Here is a 23,847-nt window from a genome sequence, read left to right on the forward strand (position 1 = left end):
AAAATAAAAAAAAAGTAATTATCTATGCCAAAGGTTTACACATCACTCCCCGGAAATAATTTGGACTGGAGAGATGACTCCTCATTGCCTGGATAACCAATAATCATTGATTACATGGATTTTGTCTCTGAACACAACATCTGCAGTTCCCCAGTTTATTGAACATGAACAAGGAAAATATATACAAGAAAAAAAAAAAAAAAGAAACAAAATGTACATATTTACAGAACAGCGCTGGGGTATGTGATGGCATCAGAAAGTCAAGTTGAAGAACACAGATAAATATTGACACACATTGCTCATTGCAGATTAAACCTTGCCAATGAAAATAGGATCAAATACAGTTTGCAGTTCAGAGGACTTTAACTCTGAAAGTTAGTGAGTTTACATGAAAAAACATGAATTTGTCCAAGAACACCCCCCCAAAAAACAAAAAAAACTACTTAATAACACATTTGAATACTCTCATAACTTGAATTTGTTCTGTGAATTTTCAAAGGACTATGGTTACTCTGTACAAACAAACAGTTCCTAACCCAACAAATATGTATGCGAAGCCTAAATGTAATACACATATGCATTACAGTAAATCACTAGCCCAACTGCTTTCCCAGCACAGTTAGTCCTCATATCAGCAAACATAAATATATATATAATAGTACTGAAATTAGAAACACTAGCAGATAAGTGGTGCTTGAGATGCCTAATGCACCACAGCCTTCTCAATAAAAGGTTTCCAGGCGAATCTTGAAGTTATTCTCTTGGTGCCTCACTGCAATACCATAGCGGAGCAGCATTTCTATGTACGGTGGCCAGAATGTGCTGTCTATCGTCACATAGGGGTCGTGTGGTGTGTTCAAGACCTTGTTCATAAGAAGCTGCCAGGGTACAGAAAACAGTGGGACACTGGTTAAGTAGAGGTGCAAGATAATGCAATTTATAAAATATGCAGGCAGGCATTTACACAGATAGTTTAATAGATTTTGGTTTGTATTTCTGTCTACACTCGAAACACTCTGGAAAGAGATGCAAGGACAGAGATGATGTAACAAAAGTACTGCCCCACACTTAAATTCTGCATGTTTTGTGCACATGATATTTACCATGGCCAGCAGAACATTAACATACTGTATGGGAATGAGAGGGATGGGGACTGTGATATATAACAATTCACTCCAATCAAAAATGCAGTTAGTTATAGTATAGTCTTGGTGGTTATATCTGGCATTACAGCAATAATATAGCAACGACAAACACATGAAGGAGCACCTTCTTTGTCAGATACAGTACATGTGGACCGGACAGTTTCTGCATCCCTGCAGACCCCTTTCCCTGTAGACATATTGACTGACTGTATGTCAAAATATCCATCCATTATCTATACCGCCTATCCCTTTCGGGGTTGCGGGGGGCTGGAGCCTATCCCAGCTACAATGGGCGAGAGGCGGGGTACACCCTGAACCGGTCGCCAGCCGATTGCAGGGCCACATGCAAGGACAAACAACCATTCACACTCACACTCACACCTACGGACAATTTAGAGTCATCAATTAACCTAATGAGCATGTTTTTGGTCTGTGGGAGGAAGCCGGAGTACCCGGAGAGAACCCACGCATGCACGGGAAGAACATGCAAACTTATGTCAAAATATCTGCAGTGAAAAAGGACCTGCGTCCTGTCTTTCAAAGGACATGGCCTGTGCAGATGCATCCATGAATGTTCACTGTTATGTGAAGTTTAGGCTTTTTTAACAGTTTTTAATGATATCTGTCCTATTTAAGCCATAATTATTGAATTACATTGTATCTCGAGGGAAAGGTTTTGCTCTGGCCTTCATAGTCCTCCGACCTAAACATAGCTGAAAATCTGTGGATGGACCTCAAAAGAGCAGTGCAAGCAAGACGACCCAAGAATCTCACAGAACTCGAGCCTTTCGCAAGGAAGAATAGGTCAATCAGGTCATTGTTTACTTGTGTAGCTGTTCGCAGGAACAGAAATTATGACCAAGCATTTGCAGGCCACTGTACTTTGTGTATTTTGACCATGATGCACCACAACACAAAGACAAATCCATTGTATATGAAAAGCTACTTTCCTATGAAACTTTCTGATTCTGATTTCTGATATTGACTACTTTCACTCAAAGCAAGGACAATTTATTGGTTATCAAAGCTAAGTATGTAGTGCATCAAAACCCACCTCAAGAATTTCATTAAGTGAAATCAAGTCTTCATCTAACTCCTGGGTCACGTTCTGAAAGTGAAAATAAAAGATGGTAAACTGCACTGAAGTAGAAACAGCACAGATGACTAAACAGGCTGCAAAAGCACAGACGATCATCAAACACAAAATGCAGGTCAGCGCACCTTCTTCTTCTTGTTGTTGTTTGTGCTGGATTTATCCTGTGGGAGAGGGATGTGGTTCTCCAGTATGTCCCCGAGAGATTCCATCAACCTTTCCCCATAGACCTTCATTTTATGGATTTTCTCCTTGGTGTCCTGCAATACACTGTGGAAACAAACACACCCACATACAAACAGGGTCCCATGTCACTTTTGAAGACATTACATAGTCATAGACTCATTTCCTGGAGACTTAACATAATCATAACCATAAACATAAACATAACCAGTAACTAGCCCTAACCTTAACCAGAGTTTTCACCCTAAAATTTTAATGACTTACATCATGGTTGGGAAACCTCTGGCTTCCGGGCCGTATCTGGCCTGCAAGACCATTTCATCTGGCCCGCAAGGAAAATCATAAATAAAAAAAAAAGCTACTTAAAATTCTCTATACAACCATTTTTTTCAGTGATAAAGAAAATGTCAGGAATGTCCTTCCAGGTGCTCCCTGAAAGCAAAATGCACATAGTGGTTGATGTCACGTCAGTGCATCATAGTGACTGTCACGCTTTCCAAGAGAAATCAGCAAATGATTATTTTTTTGTTGAAGGAAAAAGGAAGCAAGTGTGCCTACGTTAGTCTGTGGGGACTCACTCACAGTGATGACAGAGGCCAATCTCAAGCTGCCAACGTGCTAAGCTGGATATGATGCTAAGTGTGAAAATCCCTTCATTTATTTCGTGAGAGGTTTCAGGACATGAAAAGTAACTAAAAGGAACTGAGCATGTTTGCAGCTGTTCAATGTGGAACTGGCTCACATGCAATGTACAACACAAAACCATTGAGCTGCAAAGCAACAACTTCTAAGCAGTCCTTTTCAAAACCAACTCTTGCAAAGATTCTGTCCCCCTAAAGTCTGACGGACCCAAACCTGGAAAACCAACTGCAACTAGCATCATTATGGCCCCCAATGGATGTTGTAAAAATTAAATATTGACATTTTTGGCCTCATAAGGAAGGCGAGTCCCCACAATGTGCCATTTATGTCCACACAACATTAGTAATACACACAGTCTACACAGACAGACAGACAGACAGACAGACAGACAGACAGACAGACAGACAGACAGACACACACACACACACACACACACACACAATCTTGGTTCATACACACATTTTTTCATGCTTTAAAAGTTTGAGTACATTCACATTTTGTTAATGTTTGTAGAACTTCATTTTTTCCCTCGTTCCACATTTCTGTGATACACCTCAAAACTTGAACTGCTCTGGTTTAGCGCGACTTTGCCTTCAAACTCACCTGTGCTCTGATAATTTCTCCTTTTCCATTTTAAGCCGTTCAACATGATCACTGGCAGCCATCAGCGCCTGTGTCTTCTCTTCCAGCCACTTCTGCTCACTGAAAAACATCAACTTCAGAACAATACAGAAGAAAACAAATGCACTTTGACTAAAAGGTTACGTACAGTTTTTTGGTTTCTCTCAGTTTGTCTCTCTTTGCTTCATAGCAGGAAACAATCATCTCAAGTTCAGAGCATAGCTTCAACATCTGTGGACAACAACATGGAAAAATAGACTGCATAAGTAGAGCAAGGCAGTAAAATAAGGAGCTTCAGTAAGCCATGCTGTATTTCACACAGACATACCTCCTCTTTTCCAGCTTGAAGCAAAACTTCTGAATTTGCTGCCAGTACTGGATGGGACAAAATAAATAAACAAATATTCTGTATGCATTTTACAAACGCAACTTTTCACCAACAAACATGAGATACAGCAGATATAACAAATACAATTTTATTCGAAACACTGAAATCACAATTTGAACCAGTCACAGAATAAAACCTTGATTAAACAGTAATGTTTGTCACACCAGTCTAAATCGTTTCTTCTGGCATTAAACTGTAACTGTGGCATAAAGCTATGGTGCTGATTTGTGATATTCATACTTCAGCCGTAAGCACTTGTATTACATTACGGTTACAGCTTTTATCACAGTGTGAATGAAGGACTTACATTTTGGCTCCACTGTCAGCCACTGCTTCAGCTCAGCTTCTGTTGCCATCAGCCGGTTTACTGACTATTAGAGACGAATATTCAAAATGCACAGATTAGACACACAACACGCTTGAGAAGGATATTTATGTTTCTGATTGCTTATTGAATGAAGTTCTTTACATGCACAAATATCACGTTGTATAAATGAAAAACAACGTGCCTGACAACATTTTTAAGAGCAAAAATTCGGTCGGCTTGAGGACAGGTTCAGCTAAACTCTGGCCAGTGGAGATGAGGTACGAGTCAGAGTGAAGCTGTGTGGTAGTATCTGATGCTTATGGATGAACCAACACTGAAATACTGTGTTGTTAACAGATGAAACACATTTATTGCTCATTATTGACATTTGCAGCACCACTGGGAGACGTTTGACAGCTCTCTCCCATTTTGCTTTATGGTGTTTTCCCTTAATGCACAGAGGGTTTCAGCGTGGTGGTGTTTGAACAGCGAAGTCTGATGAGCTTTTTGTATTCTGTCCGGAATTCCATCGTCATCATTCATTCGTCAGATAAACATGTAGTCTTGCTTGCCTCTATAAATGCCTCTGATCAACATTATGCTTAAGATAATAACTGAAACATCCTTCATCGTAAACTGGCTCTATGCTTCCTGTACAGCCCTTCATGTTACCCCTTCACTGCTCTCCTTTCTTGTGTTCCTGTTTGTTTTTTCTTTTCACATTAACTTTTTATTGTGTTCTATCAATACTATACTAGTATCAATACTTCTATTGTTTTCAATTGTATTACTGTGTTGTTTATTGTGCTTGTTTACATGTTGAGGGATATATAAATGAAACAACTTGAAGTTTTGAAGATAACGTTTATGGTTTGTAACTTTGCAACTGAAAAGTGTTGTCTAGGTCATTTATTTGAATAATTTTGTCATCTCTCATCTCGTGTGACCACGATACCTTAAAAAGAGCAAATAAGGACATTTAAACTTTCTTGACATTTTCCACTTTTGAGTTTTCCGTGTATATCAGTAACGCTGGGATCATCTCACCTGCTCTTGCGGATTCTCACAGAAATCTGGTTCACACAGTATAATCTCATTCTGGAGCTGCAACACACACAGTAAGAGAGACACAGTCTGCAGTTTGTACCATCTGTGTACATCCAGTGACTGGTTGGAAAGGAAGGGTCACGTCCAAACATGGTTTTACCTTTTCCAGCTGAGCAAACTGGTCCTCACACAGGTCGAACAGCTCGCTCCGAGCGGCCTCTGACAGCTCCGCTGCCTCCTGACAACCGAGCTTCACCTCAGCCTGAACACGGACACATAAAAGGTAAAAAGCTTTCGACTTTGATTTGGGTACGTCTTTGAAAAGTGAGTACAGCTCAGATAAAGTTGGCGCAGTGCATGAGTTAACGTTAGCTCTCACTACCTGTCAGCTAAACGGCTCGTGACTGGGAAATGAAAACTTTAGCTAGCTAGCTAGTTTTCGTTAGCAGGGTCGATATTCTTTGAAAACATCGCACTCTTCATTATTGTGTAGTTATCTGCACTCCGAGAGTTAGTCAAAGGACGTGTAGTCTTACCATAATTTGTATTTTTCACCGTGTTTTTTCCACGACGCGGACCACCACAACAGTCGCTTCGTTTTCAAAATACCGCCAACATTGATGACGTCACGACTGTGACGGAAGAGTGCCGAGGAGCGCTGATGTTGCGCGAGAATGCGCATGTGCCCTGACTGTCGTCTATGAGCTCTGCGCAGGTTAGGTGTTCAGAGCTGTGACTGCACACATGCAGCTCAGGCTCTCAAAACACTGCTTTTATTGTATCGGGGAAACACTGTTGCTCCTCTCTGTTGTGTGCTGATCAGTCTGAAAACATGAAGCTTCCTCAAAGAGATGCACAAACCCTGCAGCAATTAAGACGCAATCTTCTTACACTGTTTATTGCTTTCTCTCTTCAGCAGAGAAGCATTTCCAACCAAGCTGAAGACAGTCATAATGTTGGTGTTTTGAATAATAAAAAAAATGAATACACAAAGTGTTCTTATGTATAATTCTGAGGTACTGGTGCTTTACTGCTTCAATACATGTCAGAGGGAAATATTGGACTTTTTTCCATTACACTGCTTTTATCCCCACTTCATTTATTTGACAGCTGTACTCACTGAAAGCCTACTTTAAAGCTCAGTATTTTATACACAAAAGCATATCATCATCTTTTAAATTATTTTGTTACAGAGCTAACTTACCCAGCATATAAAGTACCAAAGTCAAAATGAGCTCATTCTCACCCAGCTACAGCCTTAACGTTCTGCTTACAAGTTGCATTAATAATAATCCAATACTGTAACATTCTGAAACATTCTGTGCATTATCTTTTATACTTTTACTACATTTTGGTGATAATATCTCTGCCCTCTCACTTTTAATTAAGGTTTAAATGACATATAAATAAAGAGCTTGTACTTGTGGAGTAATGTGGGGTAATTTTACTTCAGTTAGTACTTTTTTCAAACACAGCTTGATAGTAGGTTAGAACTTGAAATATGCAAATGTGTAAATGTTGCATGGAGCTTGTGAGGGTCCACTATGAGTGCAGAAGGTTTCATTATGGGTCCATATGTGTAATTTAATGTGGCACAGTATGGGTGGAAAGTAAGAGCAGAGAACTGTTACTATCCTGAACATGGCATTATTGACCCTATAATAGGTTTATGAGAAGTCTAATAAACCTTTTCTTTTCCGCTTTTTTACAGAGAGAGCAATAGCGGAAACAGACTGACATATCTTTACTGGAGCCTGCATTAAGAAGTAAGAACCAAATTATTACCCACATCCACTTACTGAGAATTTTTATCAAAACAAAATTCAGTATTTTCGTTGATAAAAAACTGACATGGGAGCAATGAAATCTGTCAGAGCTGTCCAAGTAAGTAAAATAAGATCTTGTTCTTGTTTTTCCTTTGTAACTTATGTGCAAACTGTTTTTTGTCTTTATACTTATGTTACATTTCCCTTAGATTGTTACATTGTACATCTTGTACAATCTGTCTAATTATCGTACATATGACCGGCAAATAAAGCAAATTTGAGAGAGAGCGACAGAGAGAGAAAGGAAAATCAAAATGTGTGTTGAGGATTGTGTATAAAATGTATTTAAGTTAAATGTATTTCATTTTTCAAAATTCATACACACACATGCACACACAGTGTTGTTTCCACCATTTTTGGGAACATTACCTAGACATACATTCATTCCTTGGACACTTAACCTAACCATATCCATAACCACCACCTGCCCTATCCTAACCCTTACCTTGTCCTTAACCTTGGTCTCCACCCTAAAATGTAATGATTTACATTACAGGGACCTGCAGTTTGTCCCCATAAGGAAGGTGAGTCCCCACAGTGTGACACACATGCACACACACACACACACACACACACACACACACACACACACACACACACACACACACACACACACACACACACACACACACACACACACACACACACACACACACACACACACACACACCATGGCTGGTTAACTGCTCACTGTAGTGGATTCCAGTGTCTCGTGATCACCAGCAGGTGTCTCTGCTTATCTCTCTCCTCCATGGCCAAGCAGCTGACTGGAGTTTGAAGCTTGTCAGCATCTGCACTGCATTACTTCCTTTTCCAGCTCCTTCCTGTTTTTCTCGTTTATGTTCTTCAGAATTTCACGTCACAGTCTGAACATTAACAGTTTGTCATATCCAGTATGTTTTGGTCTGACGCATGATTTAAAGAATGACTCCATCAGCTTTAGATGTGCTTTCAGATGAGTGCCATCAGGGACTCCTCAGCTTCATTTCACTTTATTCATCCATTTGTCTGTTTATTTTGGTGTGTTTGCTCTGCAACTAATTCCCCATCGCTTATATTTAGTAATGTTACCTCATAATTGTAACATGTTTGCCTTCTTTATTTCTTGTCTACACCCTACACCCATATTTACCCAGAATATTTATTTGGAATAATATTTATGTGCTGCTAATGACTTGTGTATGTAGGATTATATCTGCAGGATTTTCTGTCACATTACATCCCTGATGACAAATACTAATTTTACAATGCTGGTGCAGTTTTGACCATATTCACTGTAGATCTTAACCAGCAAAGGATGATGCTTATCATCAAAAATATTTAAAGATTCATTTAATCCCTCAAACCTGCAGACTGTGCACCTTCAGCCTTTGGTTTGCCTCTCTGACTTCTCACAGTGTCTAGTTAGAAGCTACTTTAACATTTATAAAAATCATTCTCATCATTGTGCAGCCTAACGAGTGTTTATCATCCCTCAAACTCAATCTGTCAGTAATCTGAAGCCTACTGATGCCAAGACTGTAGCAGCAAGGCAGATTAAAGACAGTCTGGAATCTTCCTGCCTGTTTATTTATTCCTTTTTATTTTTAAATCTAATTAAAAGTGCAAAAATGTTCAAAATAGAATAATTAATCTGTTTCCCTTTCGCCTCTCTTGTTCTGGATCCACAAAACTGGACGAACAATTTGGTCCAAATGGTCAGTGAGACTCTTCCTGAGGGTTTGCAGAAGCAGCAGCAGTAATAGAGAATATAAATACATGCACATGTTTACTGATATGTTTCCAAGATATATCCCCAAAAATCACACAGCCCAGATTATTTGAATGATCAACTAGAATTTGATTAATATGCAAATTTCCGAACAAACTGTTCCATTTGAGCCTTCAGCACAGCCTAATTAATCAACACTTAAAGGAAATTAATACATACATCAATTCTGTCAGGAACATGCTTAGTTCAATCGCCCGTAAAATTGAAGTTTGAAGTATTAACTGGCTCCACAGGAAGGCTATGATTAAAACTCTACAATTCAGGCAATCCAGGCAAATATAATTCACTGATCTCCTTTTTATACTTATTCAGTAATAATTATAATAATAATGATAATATGATAATAACAATAATACACTGATGGGCCATATATCTTCTATGTTTGAGAAGACAAACTAGAAGCACTAACCTAATTAATTTATTTTATGGCTTGTCTTAAATGCTGTCACTCCAACAGTGTCTCAAATATTACTTCACATTTGGCACCTGAGACTGTTTTCCACAAGGTGCAAACAACAAGAGACACACACACAGACACACACACACACAGAGAGAGAGAGAGAGAGAGAGAGAAAGGGAGAGAGAGAGAGGGATAAAATAGGGGAGGGGAACAGATGAAAAGAGAGAGGGCTGTACTATTGTTTCAGTAGGGACTCATGCATCAAACTTCAATTTTCCGGACGATTGAAGTAGTGATTTTTTTTTTTCCATCTTGAAGTGAAATACTGAAATACACTTAAGACCTCCAGATTAATTACCACGAAGTGGTCCCACAGACTGTAGTATTACTTATCACCGGGCCCGCCTGACAAGCCCTCATAAAATAAGCAAGTGAAATCCATAAACTTAGTCTGCCTTAACACTCTCTCCCTTCATAAATATGCTTGATTCAGAAGAGGCTGAAGACAGAAGGACGCACAACCGTACGCACGAACACACACGCGCGCGCGCGCACGCACAGTGTTGTGATATACGTCTCAAAAACAAAGGATCCGTTTTTTTGGAATACCTTTTAAATCGACATCTTCATATTTGGGGATACCCTAAAAATCAAGGCTTAGCTTCGATTCACAGCATTTACCGGCAATACATAACCACTCTAATAAATTACTGTATAAACACACTGCAACGCAGTTTTAAGCAGATCTGAGGGCATTTTAAGCGTTTATTGATGTACAGTATTTGTCAACAATTATAACTTCTCCTATGAAGACATATTCTGTATTATAACAACTGTTCATCCGGCAGCACCCACTCAGAGGTGTCCACAGGGGTTAGAGTTGTTGAAAAATGCATGAAGAAACACTTTTATCTGCCTTCTAACGCATTATATGTTATAAACCATTTATTCATAATAATGTACTGAAATATACTGAGCAATACACTGCTTATGAATGCTAAAGTGGGGTAAAGGTAAAGTGTAAGTGAATTTTACATTTTATTAGGACAAATTTTCCTACAGAGACTCAACAATAGCTTCAGCCATATTAACAGCTTACAGGTCTGTAAACTTATTCAGGTTGTCTTCACTAAAAAAGAAAAAAAAAGAAGCAGAAAATAAAATAAGGCATCAGTGTTAGAGAAGTCACAGGACGACAGGCCTACTTATCATTTCTTTGAACAAAGAGAGTTAAACGGGAGCTAGCCTTTAGAGTTCCTCTCTTTCTCACATCGCCATGTTTTCAGCTTCATTAAACTCCTTAAAGACAAAAGAAATAAAGAGGCAGAAGAAGAAGTGGGTAAAAAAAAGAGATGAGAAGAAAACAAACAAAGGACTCCCTAACCAGACTTTGGCATAAATGTCACAGTCGAAACTCTTTATGGCTCCCTACTTAACATTAAAAACACTTCCAACAAAATCCATTTCTTGTTTAGAAAACCTTCTTGGACAGAAGTCAAACATATTCTTCCAGAGCTAAAAAGCGGAGAAACACAAGCGGCTCACAAAAAAGGGGCAGTTTCATTGTAATTCATTGACTTGTTCAAAACGCCAGGCAAAGAAAAGGGCTAGACATTAACAGCCGCAGATGCCCTCATGAAGGGAGAGTCTATGTAGGCATTATGGCCTTTGTTCGCGCCCAGTTAAACTGTTTAAAAGGAGGGTTAACTCAATCCATCAAATTGTCTGAAATTGTGAGGAAATTTCAAAAACCATATGGCCTCCAAACGTTTGCGTCCTTTTTGTGCGGTGGGACACACTTGTCTCAGTATTGCTGCCTGCGGGGGACCGGCCCTGCTCCTTTGTGGCTCGTCCCATCAGGGAACGCTGCTCATTTGTCCCCACTTTTCATGCTTTACGCTCAAAATTACGGCCCAGTCCCGCAGAACAAAAAAGGTCTATAAAAGCCCGGAGAAACTGGCCCAAAACTTTGTGTTTTTGTGGCATCCTCGTCTTTTTCCCCCCGGCACCAGATTTGTGTTTCTCACATAAATTTTTGCCACGAATGGAGAAACACGTCTAAGGGTCAAGAAGCCACGATACGCATTTAGGATGTGAAAGGAGATGTGAGATTCCGGGCCACAAAATGTTTAGAGCATCCTAATAGAAAAGGACACAAAGGGACAAAATAGTTCAGTATAATAACTCTAAATAGGCCGCTTTTCATCGGCTTATACACGCCCAGATCTGGCAACCAGAGCGTGTTTCTGAAATGATTAAAGTCTTGAGTAGAAAAAAAAGGAGAGAAAAAAGCTCGGGCTATTATATCCACAGTCAAAACCTCGATATTAATTCAAGAATTACAACATAAAAGATATATTCAGAAAAGCCATTTTATTCCCATGTAGCCTATATACATTACAGTCTGTGCATTGGTTTTCAAATAATGTCCTGATTTTAGAAAGGCACTTACAGGTGTACAAAACATAACAAATTTATAACTGTAAATCTATTGTATCCAAACAATAAATCTAAAAAGTAGCATATAGCTCGTCAAAATCACCGCAATGTTCATTTTTGTTTGTCGCCATCGTTTTGAGCATTCCCATAAAACGCATAACTGTGAATGTCCGAGTTTGCCTTTCCGATCATCATCATCATCATCATCATCATCATGCACTGCAGCATAGGGACGCAGAATATGAGCTGAAGTCGAGGGTCACAGTCATATGAGGAGGAGGAGGAAGAGGAGGAGAGACGGCAGTGACAAAGTGACTTAATGGCGATTTGGCTCACAGAAAACACAAAAAACAATTAAATAAAAAAAAATAATAAGGTAAAAATAAATAGATAATGATCACAAATCAAATCATGCATCTACATGCAAACAATATGAAAAACTGGAGCACTTTCATAGTGGCGTGTGAGGGTATAGGCCTTCCGGGAAAAGCGATGGAACAGGTGTGTGTGTGTGTGTGTGTGTGTGTGTGTGTGTGTGTGTGTGTGTGTGTGTGTGTGTGTGTGTGTGTGTGTGTGTTGGCCTATAGTATAAAAAAAATAAGTTACTCATGTCCTTTTAGACCATATTGCTTTGATTGCAAGAAGTAACAGTTTGCTAATGAATGCATTGTAAAATACCACTGCATATTTCTTGTTCTGTGTTCATGCTTCACTATGAATAGGTCTATCTGTGCCGATATAAAAGTCATACATTTTGGTACATGTTCTGAGATATGGTATACAATATAAGCAGTAAGTTACAAGTCCTCGGTGGGATTTTTTCAACGTCTTTTTGTGTTTGTCGACCTTCCAGCCCCATGCTGCGCCATCAGTCATCCACATCAATCTCCACGTCCTCGTCCTCTGAGCACTCTTTACTAGTTGTGTGGTCTGAGAACGGAGACAGCGGCGACGTCCGCAGTTTCTGAGCGAGCTCGTGCTCCTGCTGGCCGCCCCGCGCGGGGGACTCGCCTCGCGGGTGGCCCAGCGTGCCGTTGGCGCATTTCTCCAGGTCCGCCAGCTTGGCGAGCTTGTCCAAGGGGACCTGGCCGATGGCCTTTGCCGACTCCACGTCGGCCTTCATCTCCTCCAGGTCCCGTTTTAGCTTGGCCCTCCGGTTCTGAAACCACGTGATGACCTGCGCGTTTGTCAGGCCCAGCTGCTGTGCGATCTGGTCCCGGTCGGCCGGGGACAGGTACTTCTGGTACAGGAAGCGCTTCTCCAGCTCGTAGATTTGGTGATTGGTGAAAGCCGTTCGAGACTTCCGACGCTTCTTCGGGGTGCTCCTCTGGCCGAACAGAGTCATCCCGTCCCGGCCTGTGAGGGAGAGACAGAGGCTGAGTGAAAATCATTGAATCCTGCAGGTGCGGGGCTTCCTCCGCACCGCTGCAGCGTGCGCGTAAAGGTGATCCTAACGCAAAAATAACAATGAAAGTGACACTATATATGAAACAGTAAAGCCTCCAGCTCGTGTGGGAACGGGCAATTACAAGAATATTACACAGACACCACTGGGAAATATTGAGCACCACACACACGAGACCCTAATATTAAAGAAAAGCGGTGGGGATTTATTTCGTTTGGGAGCAGCCCAGAACATCAACACGCCTTTGTTCGATGGGGCATTTTTAGAGGAAAAATATTCATTCGCGAATAGAAAAGAAATGTTTTGCTCCTACTGTTAAACAAGCACGTTTAATGAATGGATTGCATGTCAAGGTGCAAAATGTAATGTGGAACCAAACGGTGATTTTCTGGCAGGTGCAGGCCAATGAATTAAACGAGAGAGAGAAAGAGAAAATGCCCAATATGAAATTATGAAAAGGTGTATTTCAGTTGTGTTTCTTGGCGTGTGGATGTACCTTCCGCAGCCTGTAAAACGCTGACTTCCAGCCCTTTGAAGGTCTTGCTGGCCAGCTCCTCTAGCGCGCAGAGCGGGGAGGTTTGGGTGAGGAGAGCCCGGCTGGACAGAGGGATGCTGGACGGACGGTGCTTCTCAGAGGACGAAATTAGATGAGCCGTGCCGCAAATTGTGTAACTTCGTTTCACAGACGGTTTGTTGAGGATGTCCTCGATGCTGAAGGGGGTCAGCGGCTTGTTGGAGTTGGCAGGAGGCGGCAAGTGGTCCAGCGGACTTCGCCTCCTGTTTTCCACTGCATCACATTTGGCCACTTCTTTGGATGTCATCATCGGTTGTGTGCAGAGTTTTATGCAGGACTTCGTTGAAATACTCAGGTTAAAAACGAGGGAGGCTATTGAGGAAAAAAAAAAAAAAACTCACATAACAGTGAGGAGGTGAAAACAAAAACAAAGACACGGAGGAGAGGACGAAGAAAAGAAAATCTTATTCCAAAATGGGATGTCTTCAAAGTGTCGATCCTCGGGAGCAGCAAGTCCGCAGGAGTGAGATGCCTCTCTGAAAATGGCGAGGTCCAAAGAGTTGACGATTACTAACAAGTTATCATTGATTGGTAGGTAATCAATTATCTCCAGTGGCACTTTCGCCCTCTTCCCTTTCACTCTTTGACTATGTTGCAGTCCAGTGCGGGGCTTTTTGCGACTGGGGGTGTCCCATTAATTAGGACGCATGGCTGGAAGGAGGAGGAGCCCGGAGGAATTATAATGCTTTGTGCTCTTATCATCTTTGGTCTAATTTAGTCGTGTGGTGAGATACCAGAATAGGTATGTGGGGTAAATGAGGGGAAGCAGAGAGAGAGAGAGAGAGAGAGAGAGAGAGAGAGAGAGAAAGAGAGAGAGAGAGATTGAGAAAGAGGGAGATGAGGGGGAGAGAGATTACAATCCGCAGCCCGTTTAAGCGTTTTTATGCGTAAAACTTTGGTTTTAGTTCCGCAGGAGTTGCTAGTCTTTTATTTGAAAAGTATTTGGATTATCCGGATGTTGCCAAAAAGACAAGTCGGCTCAGGTGTTGTGTTAGATGTCAGAAGGATATTTTCCTCGACCCAAAGCGTGGATGATCCTTTGTTTTTGTAAAGGTAATGTAGAGCTGGGCCATATATCAGCTCTGATGATACCTCCTCTGGGGCGGAGGAGAAGGAGCAGCATGCATCCCTCTCAGCAACGCCAAAACCGGGCCATAACTCAGGCGAAAGGGCTCCTTTTATATCATCCGAGAAATATTTCATCTCCTCTCAAATTTCCCCGCGTCCTCCAGGTTAGACATGATGAGTTTATTTTGCTGCTGGTCGGGGGAAAAAATTTGGCGACGGGCGATTTGCATAAAAGAACCGAATTTACGCCGAGGATTTTTTTAATCTGAGGAAAAAACAAAGTAAATGCCGTTCAAGAGAAAGGAAAATGGGAGTTTTTCGTATCATGACAATTGAGTTTTAATTTTGTCTTTATATTTATAGAGTTGCCAATAATTATACTGTGGAAAAGGCAATTTTTAAGCCCTATATTATTATTATTATTATTATTATTATTATTATTATTATGGTATTTTGTTGTGGTTGTTGTTGTAGATACTGATATAATAATGCGTTTTTTTACTATATATTTATTCACCTCAATGAATGAACGAATGAATGTTCACGATGTTTTAAGTTAATAATGTAAAGATTAGCTTCACGTCACTAATGGACCCATCAGTGATGATGATGATGATGATGATGATGATGATGATGAGAGATAGTGAGTGTGTGTGTGTGGGGTGGGTGGGTAAATAAATGCATGGTCACCACTATTCCACTATTTGTATTTAGCCTGGTTAGGTATTTAAATGCCTCCTATATTATTCTGTTGTTTTTTTATTGACTGTATTTAATCAGTCCAGTGATGTCACGCTGCTTAAGCCATTCAGCCTTAACATCATGTACAGACTTCAGTGGCTCATATGAGACAGGACTGAAAACAACGGAAAAAAAGACATTTGATTTATACCACAGCCTGCTATCAGCTTTCCTCCGCATCACATTCCTTTTAATAGAGCAGACAGACAGAGTGACACCTGGATTTCACCCAAACGTTCATGTATTTATTTGAGTTTTAATTTGAAAAAAGCGAAGAAAGATCTCTGAATGTCAGTTTGCAAAGGTCTTCTGAAGTTATGTGTCCGGGTGAATTTTATTGGGTTATGAGGGGAAAAAAGCAAGCAGTTTATATTTGCTGCTGGTGGGGGTCAGATCTAATTTCAGAGGTAACTGCTCTGTGGGTGTTGTGTTGAAATATGACCAACTTTGGAGCATGTTTCTCTCTATTTAGCCAGGAGTTTCTTTCGACTCCCAAATTATTTTTATAAAGCCATTTTCAAGAGAAGGTAACAGGATTAAAAACACACTGGAGGAGGCCAGAAAGAAAGGAGGAAACACCAAAATCCAACAAATTAATAGTATAATTTAAAAAGCTTACATAGATGCTCTCAAAATGACATTCCATGAATGCATACATTAGGATTTATGAGGGAAAATAAAATGTGGCTGCATGAAAAAACTGAAATAATAATAAAAAAAACACTTCATGTTGTATTTAAACAATTGTATTACAGCCTACCTTACTGAATGCTAATAAACAGATAATGTTTCATCATTCAAACACATTTATAACACAGTAACAAAGATACAGATGAAAGAGCATTAACATTATATACAGTATTGCTTTAGAATTTGGCAAATGTTCTAAATAACCAAACAGTAAATTGCATTAAATGGCACAGAGGTTGGTCCATCTTATCTAAAACAACATGTTTTCACTTTAACGTCAAAGGTGTTTGTTTCCAGCCAGCGGTGCTGAGGTTCAGTGCTTGTTTATTAAAGACAGATATTTGTGGTGGTGTCATCATCTCTGTGTCTCGCTTGCCAAGGTCAACGACACGGCCTGCCTCTCAGCTCTCCTTTAGCCACAGAACTTAATCTCTTAAGCTACTAGACTGTGCAGGGGACGTTTCCTGGCAGGGGACAGTACAGACACATCACTGCCTGTCTGGAAAATGACTCTCTGATACAGTATTCACTCTCATACTAATGCCTTCTGGTGTTTATTTGGCTTTTTTTTTGTTTGTTTGTAGTTATGATTAATGAACCCTGAGAAGCTCTGGTTAATCATCATCCACCAGTGTTCGTTTCCATTTTTACAATGCCCATAATCTGCCACTTAAATGCATTTAAAGAACACAAGAGCCCCTTTTCTCTTCACAACCAGGTGTTGATTTAGGCCGTCCACGCTGCGGTATCTTAGCTTAAAGTGCCATCCTGCAATATGTGTTAGTGACCTCATGCAGGAGGAGACACAGCGCTCACTGCAGGCTTAGACTGCGTTTAGACAGCTGCAGGGGAAACTATCCACATTGTAGCCATTTTGTGAGACCCCAAAGATGGGTGTCATGTCTCCCCTCTCCCAAAGGCCTGCCTGTTATCTCACATGACACCAGATATAGATACAGAGAGGGGGGGTGAGATGTGTCAGATGTGTCTCTCAGTTTAAAACATATACTGTATAAATCACATGTCATTACCAGAGGTCACTGGCTGAGGTACACCATTGGCTGGTTTTGTCGCGGGGGCCAGTCTGGTTGGAAGAGAGTGGATTTATCTAGCTGTTGGATCTCTGGAGAGGCAGCCATATTTTATGTGACTAGAGATGTAATAACAGGCCTCTGACAAATCCCTGACGGCCCGGCTTTCCCTGCCTCCCAGTGCCAGTGCTGCTGGAACAGCAGATCATAAGCAGCACCATTATCACTGTGATACACGTGGACGGCACTGTGCACCTCAGCAAACTGTTTTCTCCAGGGTTTAGAGGGCTTTGCTGTCTGGTTAAAGGGTTAGTTCAACCAAATCCAAAAAAAAATTTCTCTGATTTACTTCCAGTGCCATGCAGCTATGTGTGCAGCTATATGATATTCAGTACCATAATTACATGGTTCGGAATACAAGCAAAATAATGGCGGCGAGCAGGAATGAAACACAAAAAAATACTTTAAAGAGAGACTATGTCACTTTTGAAAGAATAAATAACTCATTCACCTTCTGACAAATGAAAAGTCAGTCATAAGCAATGAAACTCACCTTTGGACACGCACTCAGGGTTTTGCAGCTGCAGCCAAACTTGGTCTGGTATGACGCAGTAGCTTATCGCGGCTAATGTTAGCTGTAACATCATAGGGTCACTTTGCTGACTTTTCTCTTCTTCTGTGACTATTACACAACATTTTAGCACTTATTAACATCATCACCTCCATCTCATAATCGGTACTTGTGGCCACTGTTTTGCAAAAGTTACACAATGTTAAACATTGCTTTAACAGAGGCAAAACATAACTTAAGGTTAAATCAGCTGAAACATAGATGAACGGCTTGAATGGTACTTTGGCAAATATGTCTATTATTCTGGAACAAGTTTCTACCAAAGAAATAGACACAATAATAACTGCTCAGCGTGAGATCAGGCTCTGGTACTGGGACAAACATGTTGTGTTCTATTTCTGTTATTTTAATTGCAAATTTTCATTTATTGGCACCACAAACAAAATTTTCTTAATTTCCATTGTATTTAGTAAGAGGCAGAAATCTGTGAGACGACCTCAGAGGATAAACCCAAAACTAACTGTCTGCATTCCAAATTTGACTCAGCTGAAATAATTCAAATGTTATCATCAAATTGTACTTGAAATATTAAAAGTAAAAGTACTCATTACTGCATTAACATGATGCAGCATTTTAATGTTGTAGCCAGCTGTGGCGGAACTAATTTTAACTAATTTGTTCAATATTTGTTCAGTCTTCATTATCATAATAGATAGTTAGAGATAATATTGTGATAGCATACAGAAGAGACAATATTTCCCTCTAAATGGTAAAGCAGGAAGAAACAGAAAAACCAAAGTACCTCAAAATTATACTGCACTTACTAACTTTTAACCACTGACAAATATACCTACATATGTTTATTTTTGGTGAACTAACCCTTAAAAAACAAACGATCAGCTGCACTCTGCCTGTCAGCAAACTAAAAAGAAAATTGTTGTCTTTCATAAGGTTTGATTGTTAGAAAAAAGGTCGACTCTGCTTTCAAACCCACACAAACTGCAAAATAAATAAAAAGAAACAGAAAAATTGAGTCCAACACAGCACTCAATAAATTAACAAGTCATGACATTATCCTCATGCAAGGAAAAGCAAAAACAGGTGCACAGTCTCCAAAGAAACACAAGAAGTGCTGAAGTTACCCCATGGGGAGTGTCTAATGCAGAGCTACTCTCTCCTTAAAGAAACCTTTTCATGGGTCTGTGGCTGAAGTAATGCAAAACACACTCACTGCTGTGGACTCTATACAGAAGCATTCACTCAATAAATAGTTTGACACCAGTGTTTTAATGCCAAGAGCATGGCAACATTCTTTTCCCCTCATGATGACAATAAAAACTGAACCTGCACCCCATCAGATCTGTTTTCTGTGTCTTACCTGGTGGAGCAGTTGCTCCTCTTGCACTCGCCTGCCCTGCCAGCCAGTAACAGACTGGCTGCATGCCCCTGATCATACTGGTGTGGTTTGGGGCCTGTACACTTGTTGGCGCAGCTTGAACATAAGCATTCCTAATTTACAGAAAGCACGCTTTGAAACGGCACATATGTGGCCATCAGATATGAGTCCACGCCACGCCAATTTCAACCGCTCTCACCTCCTTTTTGTTCGTCCTCCCTCAATCTGTTCTCTTCATTTAAAAAGCCACCAGTTTAACAATTATACAGCAGCCACTGTGAACACTTTCCCCTTTTGCTTCTCTGCGTTCACAGGCTGCTGATGAATCCCTCCACTGCACTATGAATGCCACAGAGCAGCAGTAGATAGTGCTTCATCTGAATGTTCTTCCTTTCTCATCTACACTTCACCATAAAGCACAGTAAGCAGTGATGCTGAAGGATTGTGTTATTTGGGATGGCCAGGGTGGAAAAGATTATTCACTGCCTTTGGTAATAAAAACTGCCCGAGGAGAACTGGGGAGAATTATGACAGCAATCCCTCGGTTTTCGTTTGTAGAGGCTGTTTTTTTTTTTTTTTTTGTTGACGCAAAGACTTGCAAAGGAGGATAAAGAGACCTTGAGGTGAAAAACAACAGAAAATCCAATTTGTCACCTTCAGACGTGTAAATACCAGCTGCATTTCTGTTGATTACTTGTATGTAAAATTATAGATCAAGCTGGATGTTATTATTTATCACCAACTGTTTATTGCAGGCCGCAATTACCCGCTCAACATTTTCTGGCCTGTGATCCATCCAAGATATCAGTTCAAGCTTTAATCGTTTGAAAAAGGAGCTTCGTCTGGCGTCTGTTTTTCTGAACCAAATCACAGCCTCTAAGACTCAAACATGTATTTAAAATAAGATAAGACCACAAGGCCACTCTAATTACATGAAGTGGGTTTGGGTTGTGTTAATTCAATGCCCACAGGGGTTTTTCCAATATGGCCGCCTGGGAACAAATGCTGACAGGTCAGCTGTTCTTTCTGTGAGGAGAGGAATGTCTCTCTTTCTCCTCCTCAGCCCCTCTTCTTCATTCTCTCCATCCTTTGTCAAGTGTCTTTTCGTTTCTCTCTCTCACTCCTCTTTCTGTCAACACACACACACACACACACACACACACGCACACACACACAAACATTGTCTTTGAGAGATGGCCTCTGTCTTTCAATTAGCCTGCAATGGCCCTCTTACAAGGCTGGCGTCTGGCGAGTTAGGCCCGCAGCAGATGCTGCTGTGGATTGGCCGTTCATCTGCAGCCTGCAGACTGTATTGAATAGTCATTAGGGTGGAGCTGACTATTCATGACAGAAGAAGTGGCTTTGTGTGGGAGGGGATGCTACTACATCAGGTTATCTTTATTCTCTTGTTCTCTGTGGGGTTTTTACAGTGTTCAAAGTAGGGGGCTCTGATTAGGAGGATAAACAGATAATGAATGGTGGCTCTGCTTGACAGTCATCTCAAGTGTGTTTTCTTCTTTTTTTTAATTGTTATGGTTTGTTGCATAATTTTGATCAGAGGTAGAGAGGAGAAAGCACAGACGGAAAGAAAGAAAGCAAAAGAGGCCGACAGCCACAGAGAACCCCCCGGTGGGCTGAAGAGCCACAAGCCAGTCTGTTGCAAATGTGTATGATTTGTCGACTCTCAGTGGGTCCGTTCATGAAGCACCTGGCAACCCTGCACAGAGGAATATGGTGGCTGCCATGACCATACACCAGCACACACACAACCATATGCCCCCATTGTCATTTCAATGAGCTCGGACAACATTCACTTTCCCCTCCTTTCAGCAAACGCTATCAATGCAAACCCCATGTGGAGGGGCCCAGGTCAACAGGATGACTCACTGCAAAGTGGCCGCTGACACACAGAGAGGCACAAGCAGACACACATACATGCATGCATATACACACACACACACACACACACACACACACACACACACACACATGCACACACACACCCTGCTGCCTCCCTCTGCTCCCCCTCCTCTCCTGAACCCCCGTAGGCTGGACTGAGGAAATGTGAATTAGCTTCATCAATGCAGAGGTTAACATTGCGCAAAGACGATGTTGACCTCTCGTTGTATTCTTGGTTTGATGTCTTTCTTAGGGCCAAATGCTTATGAATAAAAATGGCAAGGGGAGAGGCTGACAAAGGGATTTGCCTGACTAATGCCAATGGAAAACCCCTCAGGGAAAGCCTGGTTAAACCCAACACCACTGAATCCCCCCTGATGTATTATCAATCATGGAGTGACTCACACAGCGCTGTTATTGTTTCTGCCATAATTGTGTCACAATAGCTTCCATTTGTCTCTAATAAAAAGTGCCTGCATTCATCATGCTAATGCAGTGACACCATAAATATTACACATGGCAACCTATAGTGCCCTCTTAAACATGTACCATGAGGAAACATATGTGCTGCCTGGGTGTGCCCGCATGATAATAAATAATTTCACTTTGATGTGTAAAAATTAAATTACAAAAAACATATTTTCTCACTTACAGCTGGTGACATCAAGACACGCAGCCAGTTTTGGTTTTATTTGTCAAGGTTTCGAGATATTCTGACACCACTCTCTAAAATGGAGGTGAAGGGAACTTAAACTGTGACGATCACAGCTTTGAAAAATCATGTTTAAAAAAATTCATTCATCTCAAGAAACAGTGTCTCTGGATAATCAACTAAACAAGCCGCCAACAGTTTCGTAGGGACTATTTCTTTGGTTGAAAATAGTTCCAATGAAAACAGATACAGAGCAACTGAGAAATAACTTCAAGAGAGAATTTTTTTAATGTAGTCTTTCAGAGCTTTAAGCACAATTCCATACACCTTCATTTTATTGGTACAGAGGCAAAAAATTAAGAGAAAAACCCTCAACAAATAAATATATGTGCATGGTGTAATTCCACTAGAAATAAATGATAGCAAATTTGTCTTTTTGTAATTCTGGTGAACCGGTCCTTTAAACAATTAATGGGGAAATGTGCTTGTATTCTATCTAATGTGAGAAAAAGAATTGATCTGTGAGAAACGGCAGATTATCCAGCATTTGCCATGACAGATTCAACAGAATCAGCACTAATTTTACAAGCAATTTAAAAAGGACTTGATGGCATCCTCCATAAAAGCACTGATGGCGACAATCATTGGTAAGAACATAAACAACAGAAAACCTGCGGCAAGAAGGGCGAGGCGGGTTCTCAACCTTTAACCCTGATATAATTGAAAACCGTGTCAGCGTTGGTTGGTTACACAAGGATTCAAAATGGTTGAGTGACACTAAAACATAAAAAAAGGGAAAAAGATATGAACATTCAGAACTGAGAGCTCGTTTCACATTCAAAAATCCCTCTTTGTGACTTTTTGTGTGTGACCGTGTAGATGCAGGTGCTCATCTTGAGTCTTTTTGTGTGCAAACAAATTAAAGACTGCACACTCCCCCACACACACACATTATATGCTCCACAGGGCCTGGGCTTGTCTTTATGAGTTTATTAAAAGCGTCTTGTTTTGTATCATGCTCTCCCAGCAAAGAACCGTATACCCAATATATCACACTGTTATCGTAGGTAATTAAGTCCAAAACTTGGTGTTGCATGGTGCCCGTTGTGCATAAGCAAAATTGACCATTTTAATTGCAAGAGAAATATTTGCTTGCACTTTATCTAGCATGAAAGATAGTATTACTCTTCTTAATACTGAAGGAGGAGGAGGACCCCGAGTAGATAGCACAGGCATTCATTATACTAACAGTCCCCTTTAAAAATGAATGGTAATGAGACACAACAGCTATTTACTTTGCTTTAATGCTGTGGCAAGTAGCTAGAAAGACCCCCCTCCTTCCTGCAAATACGCCTGCTGCTGCCCAAAGCTTTTTAAATCTTCAGACTTGTTACACTGCAAAATACAACACTGCATTAAAAATTTAAGAGATATGAGTTGAGCCCAGACGGGTTCACCTCGCGCTGATTATCCTGCTAATCAGTGCAACACATGCAGCTTTCTACTGCTGCTGCCTGCCATGCACCCTCACTCTTTTTCCCACTATTATTATGGAGGAAAAATCTCCCTCATCTGTCAGTCATAGCTTTGAAGCTCACACTCATCCTTTCTTTCATGTCCTGCTGTTGTTGTGTCTTCCTCTCCGTCTCACCGTGCGGTGTTTTTCACTGGTGAGCCCAATAACCTGCTTCTGTCTCTCTCTCTCTCCAGAACAGATGAGAGTGGCCTGAAGGAAGAGGGCTGCCATTCATCCAGATCTGTGCCTGTTCCTGCCGTTTAAACCCGAGCAGGCTCGACTAATGCCCCTGCCTCACTTCTCCGCCGCACTGCTGCTTTATAGGCTTTGTTCGAGGCAGCTCCTTTATTTCCCCCCTCTATCTATCGTTTTCATATTTCTCACCCCTTAATTCTCTCCCCCTCTCTCTCCATGCTGTGATCTCTTTGTTTCTGCCCTCTAA

At 40.8% G+C, this 23,847-nt stretch overlaps 2 protein-coding genes across 2 annotated transcripts; both read right to left on the reverse strand.

Moving 5' to 3' along the window:
• Nucleotides 1–122: 122 nt before the first annotated feature.
• On the reverse strand, nucleotides 123–6,062 carry cenpk (centromere protein K). Its single transcript, XM_070985969.1, has 10 exons — nucleotides 5,963–6,062; nucleotides 5,587–5,688; nucleotides 5,427–5,483; nucleotides 4,380–4,443; nucleotides 4,013–4,059; nucleotides 3,833–3,915; nucleotides 3,667–3,765; nucleotides 2,367–2,508; nucleotides 2,200–2,253; nucleotides 123–878 (listed from the first exon to the last, which is right to left on the reverse strand). The coding sequence occupies exons 1-10, from the start codon at nucleotides 5,963–5,965 to the stop codon at nucleotides 723–725; spliced, it is 807 nt and encodes a 268-aa protein (XP_070842070.1). The 5' UTR covers nucleotides 5,966–6,062; the 3' UTR covers nucleotides 123–722.
• Nucleotides 6,063–12,149: 6,087 nt separating this feature from the next.
• On the reverse strand, nucleotides 12,150–14,340 carry lbx1b (ladybird homeobox 1b). The gene is made up of 2 exons (XM_070986590.1): nucleotides 13,764–14,340; nucleotides 12,150–13,218 (listed from the first exon to the last, which is right to left on the reverse strand). The coding sequence occupies exons 1-2, from the start codon at nucleotides 14,089–14,091 to the stop codon at nucleotides 12,731–12,733; spliced, it is 816 nt and encodes a 271-aa protein (XP_070842691.1). The 5' UTR covers nucleotides 14,092–14,340; the 3' UTR covers nucleotides 12,150–12,730.
• Between the last annotated feature and the right edge of the window lie 9,507 nt (nucleotides 14,341–23,847).

This window comes from Chaetodon trifascialis, chromosome 2 (assembly GCF_039877785.1).
Source record: "Chaetodon trifascialis isolate fChaTrf1 chromosome 2, fChaTrf1.hap1, whole genome shotgun sequence".
NCBI lineage: Eukaryota > Metazoa > Chordata > Actinopteri > Chaetodontiformes > Chaetodontidae > Chaetodon > Chaetodon trifascialis.

Excerpts from the sequence above, each read along its gene's own strand:
- lbx1b (XM_070986590.1), bottom strand. The coding sequence starts at position 14,091 with ATGATGACATCCAAAGAAGTGGCCAAATGTGATGCAGTGGAAAACAGG. Across the intron at positions 13,219-13,763 it reads CGTTTTACAGGCTGCGGAAG|GCCGGGACGGGATGACTCTG; the intron begins GTACATCCACAC and ends TCTCCCTCACAG.
- cenpk (XM_070985969.1), bottom strand. Across the intron at positions 2,254-2,366 it reads ACAACAACAAGAAGAAGAAG|AACGTGACCCAGGAGTTAGA; the intron begins GTGCGCTGACCT and ends TTTCACTTTCAG. Across the intron at positions 879-2,199 it reads CACTTAATGAAATTCTTGAG|CTTCTTATGAACAAGGTCTT; the intron begins GTGGGTTTTGAT and ends GTACCCTGGCAG.